At 34.9% G+C, this 13,195-nt stretch overlaps 1 protein-coding gene across 1 annotated transcript in view; it reads right to left on the bottom strand.

Annotated features, from left to right (window-relative positions):
* Window positions 1-13,195, bottom strand: part of DOK6 (docking protein 6) — a 274,647-nt gene that overhangs the window by 172,589 nt on the left and 88,863 nt on the right. The window contains exon 3 of the mRNA XM_019729346.3: window positions 2,880-2,994. Within this exon, the coding sequence (XP_019584905.1) occupies window positions 2,880-2,994 (115 nt within the window). The remainder of the gene's footprint in view (window positions 1-2,879; window positions 2,995-13,195) is intronic.

The following is a 13,195-nucleotide window of genomic DNA, read 5'->3' as shown; positions in this document are numbered from 1 at the left end:
TGTGTGTGTGTGTGTGTGTGAACATAAGTTTTCCTTTTTTTCTGAGATGAAGGTCCAAGAATACAGTTGTTGGATTGTGTAATAATTACAAGTTTAATTCTGTAAGAAGCTGCCAACCATTTTCCAGGGTGGCTGTACCATGTTACATTCCCACCAGCAATGTCTGAATGTTCCACTTTCTCTGAAACCTCACAAGGATTTGGTGGTGTTACTGATATTATTTTTTTAATTTTAGCCATTCTGATAGGTGCATACTAATATCTCATTGTGGCTTTAATTTGCATTTCCCTGATGACTAACTTAAAAAAAAATTGGATGCACTCATATACACATTCACGTACGCATAATTTCATGTAAATGGGATAGTTTACATGCTGGGCATTTTCTTCTGTTCTTTTTAGTTTCTTACTGTTCCTTTTTTGCTTGTGTTTATTTCCCATCTTCCTTTTCCATCCATCTCATTATCATCTTCTGCACCCTAGTTAACACTTGTTAAAACACACACTCTCATTATTTATTTTACAAAATGTGATTATTCGGTATATACTTTTCTGTTGGTTGTTTTTGTAGAAGAACTAGAAATGTCTTCAAGTTAATTGGTTTAATTAGAATTCTTCCTAGTTATTGTATATTATTTTGTGATAAGAATATACCATAATTTGTTCAACTATTTTCTTGACAGGCATTCATTGGTTTCCAATTTTGTTATCATTACACATAATGGGCTTAGAAACACATCCTCCTGCACGTGTTTTTAGGATATGTGTTCTGAAGAGGTTCACCAAGTCAAGGGTATGTATATTTATTCAGTAACAGTTGCCAGTTTTCTTGAAAAAAATAACTGAAACAACTCGCATTGCCACTAGACATTATGAGAATACACTTTGACCTGTGTTTGCATTAGAAAGAAATGAGAGTTCCTTTTAATATTGGCTTTAAGCTTACTATTTTGATTTTCACATTTCTGGCTTCTTTATAGTTTGTGGTTTGTTTTTTTCCCCATACAATTTGCCATTTTATCAACAGATATGGACTACTGCATGTTAACATCTATCTAAAAATACAATTTTCAAGAAAAAGTGGTCAAATTTGTTGTTTATCTATTTCAAGTACTTTCTTTTGTTCCATTGACATATGCCATTAAGCTAAGACAGTTGTTTTTTAAATGTGCTGTTGTTTCTTAAACATAATTTATACTGGCTATAAGGACACTGCTATTATGTCTTTGCACAGAATATGGTTTAAAAAAACAAATAATGCTTTGAAATAAGTCATAATTTAAACAAGCATTTTTCTACTTTTATATTTGGATCTAGCGTCAACCTCACTCTCCAGAAAGTTTTATCTTGGAAATTAAAGCCATTCTCTTTTAACAAAGAGCCCTACATTTCTAAAAAATCTTACATGAAACCATCACTGCTACCAATTAATCAATCAATCAATCAATCAATAATTTTAAAATGGTTTCAGTTTTAGACTTTTGGGTTACAACTCTGAGCCTGCATTTCTGAATTATGTAGGAACATAATTCCACATCATTCTTATCTTAAATATTAGACTTCAGTGTTACCCATGTATCCACAACATGGCTCTACAATTTCAAAACTGTAACACAGTAGTGAGAATTGAAACCTGAAACATACCACCAATAGTGACAATTACCTTTTATCTTTTTTGGAAAACCAATTTTCTGGTTGTTACTGGTTTTAATACGAGACATTATTTAAGAGCTCAGAAAAAAGTGGCTAGACAGCTTTAACACAGTGAACAAGAAGGTGCAAATACTTTCAGATATTAATATATGACGCCAGCAAGGTTGGGACAGGATTTAGTGCACAATTTATATGACCAATTAACAGACTTCTACGCAACTCCAAAAAAGTCGATTTTACAAGACTTATGATGTCAGATGACAAGTATAGCAAAAGATATAATGGCATTCAAGGAAAGAGGAACACTTTGATAAATTCTAATTCCATTTAGTAAAACTAACATAAGTGTAGGAGAGGATCCGTGAACAATTTTATTTAGGAAAAGTGATATGATCAGTTTTAAAACAACATAACCTGGTATTATCTATTCCTATAATCTTTACCTATAAATTCAGGAGCTTTACTTAAACAAAACAAACAAACAAACAAAACTCAATAAAGCTTCTCCTAAAGATTTAACTATTATTTTAAATTTATATCTTTCAAACCCTGAGTGCTTTTTTGCTTCCATCCATTATAAAACAGATGCACCATTTCATTAAGCAAAATCTTTAAAGAGCTATCATAAGCCAACTAATATATTACATAGCAGGGGGATTCCAAAATGAAAAACACTGCAAGTTCAAACTACAAACTGCCTTGGGTCTTAATAACGTCAGAGTGCTTTATGACCCGGGATGCTCAAATGCAATCTGAAATGTATTTACTTGCAGTACTGAGAATACATGAAACCAACCAACTGCTCAGAGTTCTGCTTCGAAACAGCTGGGATGGAGGCTGTGCTATGCCCCACACTCCTGCAAGACAGCATTATTATTGGCCTGCCAAATGCCCACAGCCGCACTCTGCACAACCAGAATCCAACAAGTCACAAGCTTGCCCTAACGGACATCTCCCAGGCATTGTTTACTTAAGTCTCCAAGCTTGAATGGAAGCCTTAACAGTCCTTCTACCACCTGGGAGTGAAATCCAGACACAGACAGATAATAAACAAGCACCACAAACATCTGTAGAAATCAATATGTTGAGCTTCTTACTAAAGTCCTCTATGGTGCATTCTCATCACAATAACCCATCCTATTCAGCGGAGTATCTTAATCCATCTGGGCCACTGTCTCAGGATCAGCTCAATTTCCTCAAGCTGTAGACGGGCCTATGGTTGCTTACCTGACTCGCAGGCAAATGTCTTGGACGTTTCATCATGAAAGATAATTGCCACTGCATGCTTCTTTGTCTCTCGAGGCAGTCTGGTTATATTTTTGATGTTGTGCAGTTCAGTTACCTTGAAAGAAAAATAGTTTTAATTCAGTGTACAATGTATACTATGTACCAGAGTGCTTAAACAAAATCATCTGTGATATTACTCTCTTAACCCACTTTCTAATAGATGTCTGTATTCCTTCCCAATTAACTGTAGGCAAAACCAATACAGAATAAAGCAGAGTGTTTTCACTTATGACTCAGTTTTGGTCATTGTTTGCTGAATGTTGAAATAATGTAAAATTACGTAGACTAGCTCCCTGAAAGCAAGGACTCTGTGCTTTTAATAAAATTCTATCTTCTGTAAATAACAACAACTTGTGGCACACAAAAATTTCTCAATACATTTTTGTTAAATATTGATTGGATTTAACATCTTGCCCCTCTCCTATCCCACCCACCATGCAAGTTCCTGGTAGGACTATAGTCATGATGAAACTGACACCTGTTGATCGGCAGACAAAAGGACTCTAAAATGTTGGTGTCATTAAATATAAGTAATGGATCTGCTACTGAGAAAAATGGTCATGGTGTTCATTTTACCTTCACTTATTCCTTTTTTGTTGCACTTCCTCTTTACATAGATCCGACCGTCTAACCTATATTAGTTTCCTTCTCTCTAAAGAACTTTTTAAAACATTTTTTGCAAGTCAGGTCTACTGGCAACAAATTCTGTCAATTTTGTTTGGCTGATAGTCTTTTGCTTCACTTCTGAAGGATAATTTTGCAGGGTACAGAATTCTAGGCTGGAGGTTGTTTTTTATTGTTGTTGTTCTCTCAACATATTTAATATTTCACTCAACTCTCTTCTTGCTTGAATGATTTCTGAGGGGCTGATGGATGAGATTCTTTTTCTTTCTCTCCAGGTAAGGTGTTCCCCCTCCTCTCCGGCTTCTTTCAGGATTTTTTTCTTTTTCTTTGATTTTTTTTTTTTATTGGGATGAAAATTGTTAGTAAAGTTACATAGATTTCAGGTGTACAATTCTGTATTACATCATCTATAAATCCCATTGTGTGTTTACCACCCAGAGTCAGTTCTCCTTCCATCACCATATATTTGTTCCCCCTTACCCTCATCTCCCTTCTTTGATTTTCTGTAGTTAGAAAATGATATGCCTAGATATAGTTATTATTATTTTTTAAAAATTTATCCTGCTTGGTGTTCACTGGGCTTCCTGAATCTATAGTTTTGCGTCTAACATTAGTTTTGGGGAAATTGTTGGTTATTATTGTTTCAAATATTTCTTCTGTTACTCTCTCTCTTCTCCTCTTTGTATTCCATTATGCATGTATTACACCCTTTATAATTGTCCCATAGTCCTGTATAGTCTGCCTTTCTTTCTCTTTGTTTTTTTCCTTTTCTTTCTTTCCTCCTTCCTTCCTTCCTTCCTTCCTTTCACTTGTCTTGGTTAGGAAGTTCAAGTGTTATACTAGATTATAAAATGTTTTAAAATCATACCAGAAGGTGTTCTAAGGAGTTTTCATATCTTTGGAACCATCCCTCTTCAATTCAATATATATTTCAAAAAATATTTTGAATCAGAACAATTAAGATCAAGATCTACTATGTTTCAATCTCCTATCCTCACTTTCCACTCTTACTATTATACGGATTCACCATCTAGTATGAAAGTGTACTTTCTTAGATGAAGACTTTTAAAATAATGTTTTTATGTGGTTTAAAATAAAAATGTTTTGTTAGTCTAAAACCTGTCAACGTGACATCAAAATAATTATCAACATTTATTACGATTGTGAAATCTTAGAACATTTCAATAATAAATCAATAAATTATCGCATTATTTAATAGTCCAATATATATTTATTAAATATTGATTTTTCATATGGTTGTAAAAACACAAAATATTAAAGTTTAATAAAAGCATTATAATAATCACTTCAAATAAATATGAAATTAACATAATTTAATTCAAGGAAAATTACTTGAAAATGATTCAGGTTGATTAAACCTAAGTCAATAAATGCCATGGTCAAAAATGTAAAATATTGAGGTCTAATAAGTGACACAATTAAAACCCAAATATAAACATCCCTAAATGATGACTTTGATAACAGGTGTTAATTTTTATTTTAAGGGGTGATCCCTAAGGAATCCATGGTGATAAAGTCAAACCGTTCAAAGATGAAGCACATAGCCTTTTTCTGTAGGACTTCATAGTTCACAAACAGCAGTGACAAACCCTGAGATTGAATTAAAAGCAGAGTTAAGAAGCACAGAGGAGGATCTGGCCAGGTACACTGGCGATATTGCAGGTCCGGTTCCAGATCACCACATCCAAGCAAATATCTCAATAAGCAAGTTACAGAAATTTTTTGAGTTCCCAGAGCATATACAAGTCGTGTTTACCCTGTATTACACCACACTGTAGTCTATTAAATGGGAAATAACATTATTTCTAAAAATATATACATCTTTTAATCAAAACTGTTTTATTGCTAAAAAACGCTAACCATCGTCTGAACCTTCAGTGAGTCTAATCTTTTCACTGGTGGAGGGTCCTGCCTCGATGTTGATGACTGCTGACTGATCAGGATGGTGGTTGGGGTGGGTGTGGAAATTTCTTAAAATCCGCTAATTGTCTTAGCTAGATCTAACCATATATGCGTGAATTTGTAGATTTCTTTGGGTACTATGGACATTTTAACAATATTAAGTCTTCTAATCTATGAACACAGGATATTTCCATATGTGTCTTCTTCAATTTCTTTCATCCATGTCAGAGTTTCTGTGTACAGTACTTTCAAGTCTTTGGTTAAATTTATTCCTAAGTATTTTAGTCTTTTGATGCTATCGTAAATAGGATTGTTTTCTTGATTTCCTTTTCAGAGAGATCATTGTTGGTGTTAAGAAATGCAACTGATTTTCATATGTTGATTTTGTATCCTCCAGTTTTACTGAATTCATTTATTTGTTCAAACAGGGTTTTTGTTTTTTAATGAAGTCTTTAGTTTTTTACATATAGGATAATGTCATCTACAAACAGAAATAATTTTACGTATTCCTTTCTGATTTTGATTAGTTACTTTCCTAAGGTTATGAGACCAATTCTAGGTGTGATCCATGAGTTAGCTGCCAATCATATTTAGCTAATGTTTACCTATAGCTACAGCATCTAGACATATATTCAGGATTATTAATGCTTTTTTTTTTTTTTAACATTTTATTGGGGAATATTGGGGAACAGTGTGTTTTTCCAGGACTTGTCAGCTCCAAGTCAAGTCGTTGTTTTCAATTGTTTTCAATCTAAAGGGCGCAGCTCACCGGCCCGTGTGGGACTCAAACCAGCAACCTTGGTGTTATGAGCACTGCACTCTAACCAACTGAGCCAACCGGCCGCCCCTATTAATGCTTTTTAATTTAGTTAAATCTATCTCTATATATGTATATCTATATCTGTCTATATGTATGTATGTATGTATGTATATATGTATGTATGTATGTATGTATCTATCTATCTATCTATCTATCTATCTATCTATCTATCTCTATCTTCAAGTAATAGAACAGCCAATTATCAGTGATTGAAATCTGCAGTAGGGAAGCTACAGCCTGTGGGCTAAGTTTGGTCTCTCACCTGTTTTTATAAATAAAGTTTTATCAGAACACAGCACAGCCATTTGTCTGCATAGGCTCTATGTCTGTTCAATGTAGTCCTACTGCAGAGCTGAAGAGCTGCAAAGCTGCAACACAGACCTTATGCTCTGGAAAGCCTAAATTTTTTATGATCTTGCCATTTCCATACTAAAGCTTGCTGGCCACTGATTTAAGCAAATAGGACCTTATTTTTCTCTGATAAGAACTCTGACATCGACAATTACTAGTGTTGGTTCAACAGTTGATGATATTAGAGGTGGCATCTCAGGCCCAAATCCTCTTGGCATTTCTCTCCTGCTGTTTTCTTCATGGGTGCAAAATGGACGCTGCATTTCCAGCCCTTATGCTTTCAATTTGGAAAAAAGAAATAAGGGACATTGCTGGCCATATCAGAAAACATAAAGATACTTTCTATACCTTTCAGCACACTTAAATTTGTATCTCGTCCAGAAATATGTACCTCCCTAACTGCAGTAAGTATAAAGAAGTGATCATTTAGCTTTCTCAGTCTCTGTAGTGTACATGAGAAAGGAAGAAGTGAGTTATAAACGGGTGTTGAGTTAGCAATTATTTAAATTAAACCCATGCCTGAATGGAAATTGCATTGTGTTTTGTTTCAAATACAGTACCTATAATGAGGGAAAGGTGACTCTCTCATTTGCCAGACTGAAAATGCCCTTCCTAAAGAAAAGATAAAACCAAAATTGAAATAGTACTCCACTGGAGTTAGATCACAGCACAGACACTCCGGGCGTGTCTGACTAGTCATGGGACCTTTTAAAAGCAGAGCGTTCTCTCCAGCTGGTCACTGAGGAGAAAGTCAGAGGTCCAAAGCTTGAGAAGGATTGGTCTGCCGTTGCTGTCTCGGAGAGGGAAAGAACCAAATATGTCACAGACTGAGGGCAGCAGCCTCAGTGGCTAAGAGCAGCCCCGGCTTGACATCTGGCAAGAACACAGGGCATCAGTGCCACAGCTGGTAGGAAGTGAATTAGCCAGCTACAAAAGGAGCTTGGGAGCAGAGTTTTCTCCAGAGCTACCAGAGAACAACTCAGTCTGACTCCTTGACCTCGGGCTCCTGAAACCCTCATCAGAGAACACAGATAGGCTAGGCCTTTTGACATACAGAACTGTGAACTCAGAAATGAGTGTCTTTTGAAGCCTAGAGTTGGTGGTAACTTGTGATGCAACAACAGAAAATGACAACAGCCTGACAATTATTGCTAGTGACTGAACTGCACAAAAGATCCAAACTTGGGGATAATGATGGGTCTAGTTGCATCAGTTTACTTGCAAGATAAAACTGGGATAAAAGATAGGAAAGTTGACTTTTAGCCCACCATCAGAGAGTCAGATGTACCAGCTCTAAGACTAGGAGAATGTCATGGTAGCCCCAAGCTTAGTAGGACAATTTTCTCTATACCAACGTAAATATTTTAGGAAAGGATAAAAGGATTACAGAAGAAATCCATGCTACTGCAAATCAGGTTAAAATTTAATTTTATAGTACACTGGATATCTAAATATGATTAACTTGATTCAAAGATATAGAAAAGGAAAGCTAGAGGAAAATAATTGCATTTTTAAGCAAACACTTAAATTTCTCTTTCCCTGTCTCCAAATAAATGAAAGTAAAAAACCAAAAAACAAACCCTTATTTTCCTGAATATTATACAGTAGCAATTTAACCATTTCTTCCAGAGCTCAAATAATGTATGAAAAAAATTCTGAGTAGAAATAATGCAACAGTTATCATCAAAACAAGTCATTTCATTGACTCTAAAAACACAAGGTTCTTTAAATTAAGAACCTGTTCTCTAATCAATAAAATCAGTCCAATGGCTGCTATTGGTTTGTAACCTAGGATTGTTAATGGTTAATTAAAATTTTAATGTTTTTTATAGAAGTATTAGATATGAAAGGCTTTACATTTAAAAAATATTATACAGTTTGAAATAAACATAAAACATTGTTACTCATAAAAGTTGTTAGGTAGATATTATAGTGAGGAACAAAGTATTAATTCATGAATGAAGTCTCACTGAAATATGTTTCAAATTGTAAATAAATATGCAGTCATTACTTGAGGTATAATATATAACTTTCCATTAATGACAGAAAAACAGCTTATCCTCAGTGAACCACTATGCAATAAGCTTTTCTCCTGTTGCGTCTGTCAGCTATTGCAAAATCAGCCAGACTGGTAATGGGTAAAAAAAACAGAACCAAAAATGCAATGATGATATTCTGCAATAATAATTAATGGCATTGGATCCATTAATTAAATGTATAAGTGCTTCAGAGATGATGAAAATAATGTCATAACAGATTTGTACTATTGAATAGTCTTTCTAAAATTACTGATTTACCATGTAAAATGACTTGTTTGAAATTATAATTTACTTTACCATGCAAGTTGGTCTCAACATTTTTCTAAAGTTGGTATGAATTATTTCCCTGGTTTCAGAGAAATGACTTGTACAACCATAGTCATTTTACATTTTGCATATAATCTTACATTAAATTATCATCTCACTTTGTGAGATATGATATTATTTGCATTTTACAGGAAGGAAAAGGGGAGAAAGATATTATTTAGGTCAAACCATGCTTCTTCTGATGTAGTACCATTATGGGTGATTCACACACACACACACACACACACACACACACACACGGATAGTTTTGAAAAGTGAAATAAAGACAGTCATTTGCTAACATAAGTCATACTTCTGTATCCTCTAAGTCAAGCCCAGACCAATCTTACAGACATTTTCTAAGAGTCTGATTCCTTGTTTCTCAGTGAACAGACATCTGTTGTGGAGCATTAGGTTATAAGCAAAAATCCTGATTGCTGAGTGATCCATTTTGCGTGGCGTCCCTACGCCGCACAGAGTGATTCTTATTGGAGATACCTTAACTGTTTAGATGTCAATTCTAATTGTCCTTGAAGCAAACATTACAAAATGAAGTTTAACTCTGGGGGTTCCCTCTTATTTTCAGTTCACAACTTTGTCGATTGCCTCCACCAGAAGGTCTTAACTCCTGGTCTCACCTGCTGATATCTGGCTTTAGAGATGGTCTCATTCACAACCCACCCATTTCTGGCAGAGACACTGCACAAATGGTGCAGCAGTGTGCTGTGCCTTGGGCATATCCCTCTATCTTTTCATCCTACCTAAAATCAAACGTTTTATATTCCAATTCTTTGAGTCTTCCCTGAATGACTATCATGTGATCATATGAGTAAAACAATTAATAATGGATTAATGTGCGACTGTCCCAAGAATGAATGTGTTTGTAAATAAGAGCTTATGTTAAAAAAACAAAACAAAACAAAAAAACACACACAAAAAACAGACCTCTTCAAGATAAGAGATTACAGATGGATGAATAAATGAACGGATGAATGAACTAGTGAATAAGATGCCTCAACCTCAGTAAACAATTATCACTCTGGGATCTTCTAGCAGTATCTGAAGAGACACCAAACCTTTGAACACCCTTCACATCACACCAAGTGTGTGCCCATCCAAGCGTGTGGCCAGTGGAATAGAAATGAAGATGTTCAATGTCATGCACGGTACACATGCCCTGTTTCCATACTTATCAATGATTTTGCTTCTATCTTTAAGAATATGGTATATTCACAGGTGACTAGTTTTCATGTTTTTCAACTTTCTCAGGTGTTTGCTCTACACAAAATACTGACAACTCCAAATAGGAGTAAACCAGATGGAATGAAATTATGTTTTCAATGTCAGGTTATAGAGGATTTAGAAATAGCATTGGCCCCAGTACAGGCATTGCTTTTCTGGCATCACATAGTTTTCAGCGCTGGAATTTCACATAGTTTTATTTTCATTCATCCTTCTAAGGGACTTTATATTTTCCTCCCTATGGACAGCACTCATATTTATTTTATTAAAATTTCTATAAACTGTTTCTTTTTCATTTGCTTAGAAAAAAATAGGAAAATTTATTAGCTGATTCTATGTAAATTGCTTTAGTTCAGTTTTCATTGAGGATAAATTTGTTTTGAATATCTGTTATGACAATTACATACAGCTAAATTTTCAACCCTAATGCATTTTTAATAACTTCCTTCAGCAGCTAGTGATTTGAATTTCAAATTTATTTCTATCAAGAAGTAAAAAAGAAAGTATATACGATTTTACAGCAGTTTTATATAAAAATTGATTTATGCAGCAAGATCTCTCTCACAGTAAACATATCAAATGTCTAAATGAGACCATTAATACTCATAAGCTTTGTAATATGTATGTTCCAGATAGAGCACAGCACAAAGTCGGCAAAGAAATAATTGTGCCATTAGCTTATTTTTTAGAAATCCTTCACTTAGATTGGAAATATTTCACTCATTTGATCTTTTTCTTGATTTATTAATATTGAGCACCAGAGCAGATAACTGGCTAACCACAACTTTATATTTAAACATTAAAAAAATAGAACAATTGGGGAAATTCATACTAGTCTTATTTCTTAAGTCCATCTTGAAAATGAGGAATCCCCCCCCCCCCAATTCTGGAGATCCAATATTTGGACTGACCATTAATTGCCCAAGAGAAAATAAAGTTGAAAATACACCAATCTTTCTCATGAAAAGATCTTCCTTTATTTACCTGACCATCAGAGAGAACTATGAGAAATGTACAGCTTTACAAGTGTTCACTTCTAAAAAAAAAAAGGGGGATTCATAATTCAACTAATGGAGAAAGCCCTGGGAAGTGATGGTTTAGTTTTTGATTTGTCAGGGGCAAGAGTATATTTCAGGATAAAAATATCATGAACATTTACTATTGCTCTTGTTTGACTTGATGGCTGGTTGTCCAGGCCTTGGAGAAATTAACACCCCCTGACCCCTGGGTTGGCGTTCTCTGTACCTCGCACTCCCACCCACCTGTCACTCCCACCTGTCATAGGGAGAGACAGCCCCAGGGGAAAGCGGGACACACACAGCCTCTAAAGTTTTGTCCTCTCTCTTCTTCAAACCCTTTGCAAATGTCAGTAGTTTTTATAATTTTCTTTTTGGTAAAATAAACAATTATCTCTTTAGAATTATTATTTTCACTTAGGAGTATATTTAAAGAGTCTTGATAATTACTATACATTTCATAAATTTGTTTATTATTTCAGCATTTATTCTAACAGTTTCTCACTTAAATGGTACTATTCATAATTTTCTATTATTCCTTGAATTAGCTGATTTCTTTTTCATTCTAGGGCCAATTCTTTGATTTGTAACTCTTGATAAACATTCAATTGAAATACACGTGAAATATTCTGAATGTCGCCATACGGCTGGTACTAAAAGCCCATGTCTTTTAGAAGAAACAGTTTTATTTTGCACTAATCAGGCTTTCACAGAGAGGTGTTGATATACACCCACTTTATCATTAATTCGATTCAATATATTTCCTGGACAATTCCACTACAATCTGATTATACTTCTAATTGTTTAATGAAATATTTACGTGGAAACCTCATAAGTACGTCAAAATCTAACCTACCAAGACCGACTTCTTTTCTTCACCACTGAAAACTCTCCTCACACGGTCCTGCGTCGAAGCACCACATGACTATTCGTGTGTCACCCAGTCTTGAAAAGATATCAGTCTTAATCCTCCCTCTTTCATGTTTCCTATAGCCAATGAGTTACTTAGTCTTTTTAATTCTATTTGACAATACCTAGAAATATGACCCAAATCTATCTCCTTTCCATTCACTTTACCTTTCTCCATTCAGGACCTTGCTGTCTATTTTGGGAATGTGGGAATATTATAATATTCAGTTAACTCATTTTTCTGTACACAGTCTCTCCCTTATCCTATTCATGTGATGTGATGCCATGCAAATTATTTTTTTCTAAATATATACTTGAAGAATGAAAAACCATTTAAAACCCTTCACAACTTCTCTACTGCTTAAAGGTTCAAGACTACACTCCTGAGTAAGGTATTTATCGTTCGTCATAGGCCTCGGCCACTTCTTTAGAGCGTATCTTCCCCCACACTGGTCCTCCTTTCAGCATTTGTCAGGACCAGATTGCTCAAAATTTCAACTCACCCTGCAGTGTAACTTTCAGTACACGAAATCCCGCTTTTTCCTCCTCGTTTAGTCATGCATTCCTCTCCATTATTTTGCTTTGTCAATGCAGAGTCATCTTAAGAAGCCCTTGACCGTCACCTCCTTTGGAGAGTTCTAATTGCTGGAGGCAGAATGAACTGTTCCCTTATACTGTTATAACTGCACTGTGCATGTCACCGTATTTCATCATAGTTAGCTATTTACAAACATTATTTCCTCTGATTGCAAAATCTCCAAACTCTTAGCATAATAATAACTCTTAGCATTTCCTGACTGCTCCAAACACTCTTAAAAAAAGTTCGTTTGTAATATCTTATTACGCCTCATAATAGTCCTAGGGAGGCGGGCAATTCTTGTCCCTATGGTGTGTCTGTATCTTCTTCATCTTCTGAGCCTCGGTGTCTGTCTTGCCACTAGACAGGAGTCTCCTGAAAGTCTATGTTATATTAAAATAGTATTTTATTTATTATATGGAATTGGATTGAATAGTAGTTTCCTAGTA

Source organism: Rhinolophus sinicus, chromosome 4, assembly GCF_057876585.1.
Source record: "Rhinolophus sinicus isolate RSI-liver-muscle chromosome 4, RSI-T2T, whole genome shotgun sequence".
NCBI lineage: Eukaryota > Metazoa > Chordata > Mammalia > Chiroptera > Rhinolophidae > Rhinolophus > Rhinolophus sinicus.
The sequence above is the reverse complement of the archived record's forward strand: the minus strand, read 5'-3'. Positions and strand labels throughout refer to the sequence as shown.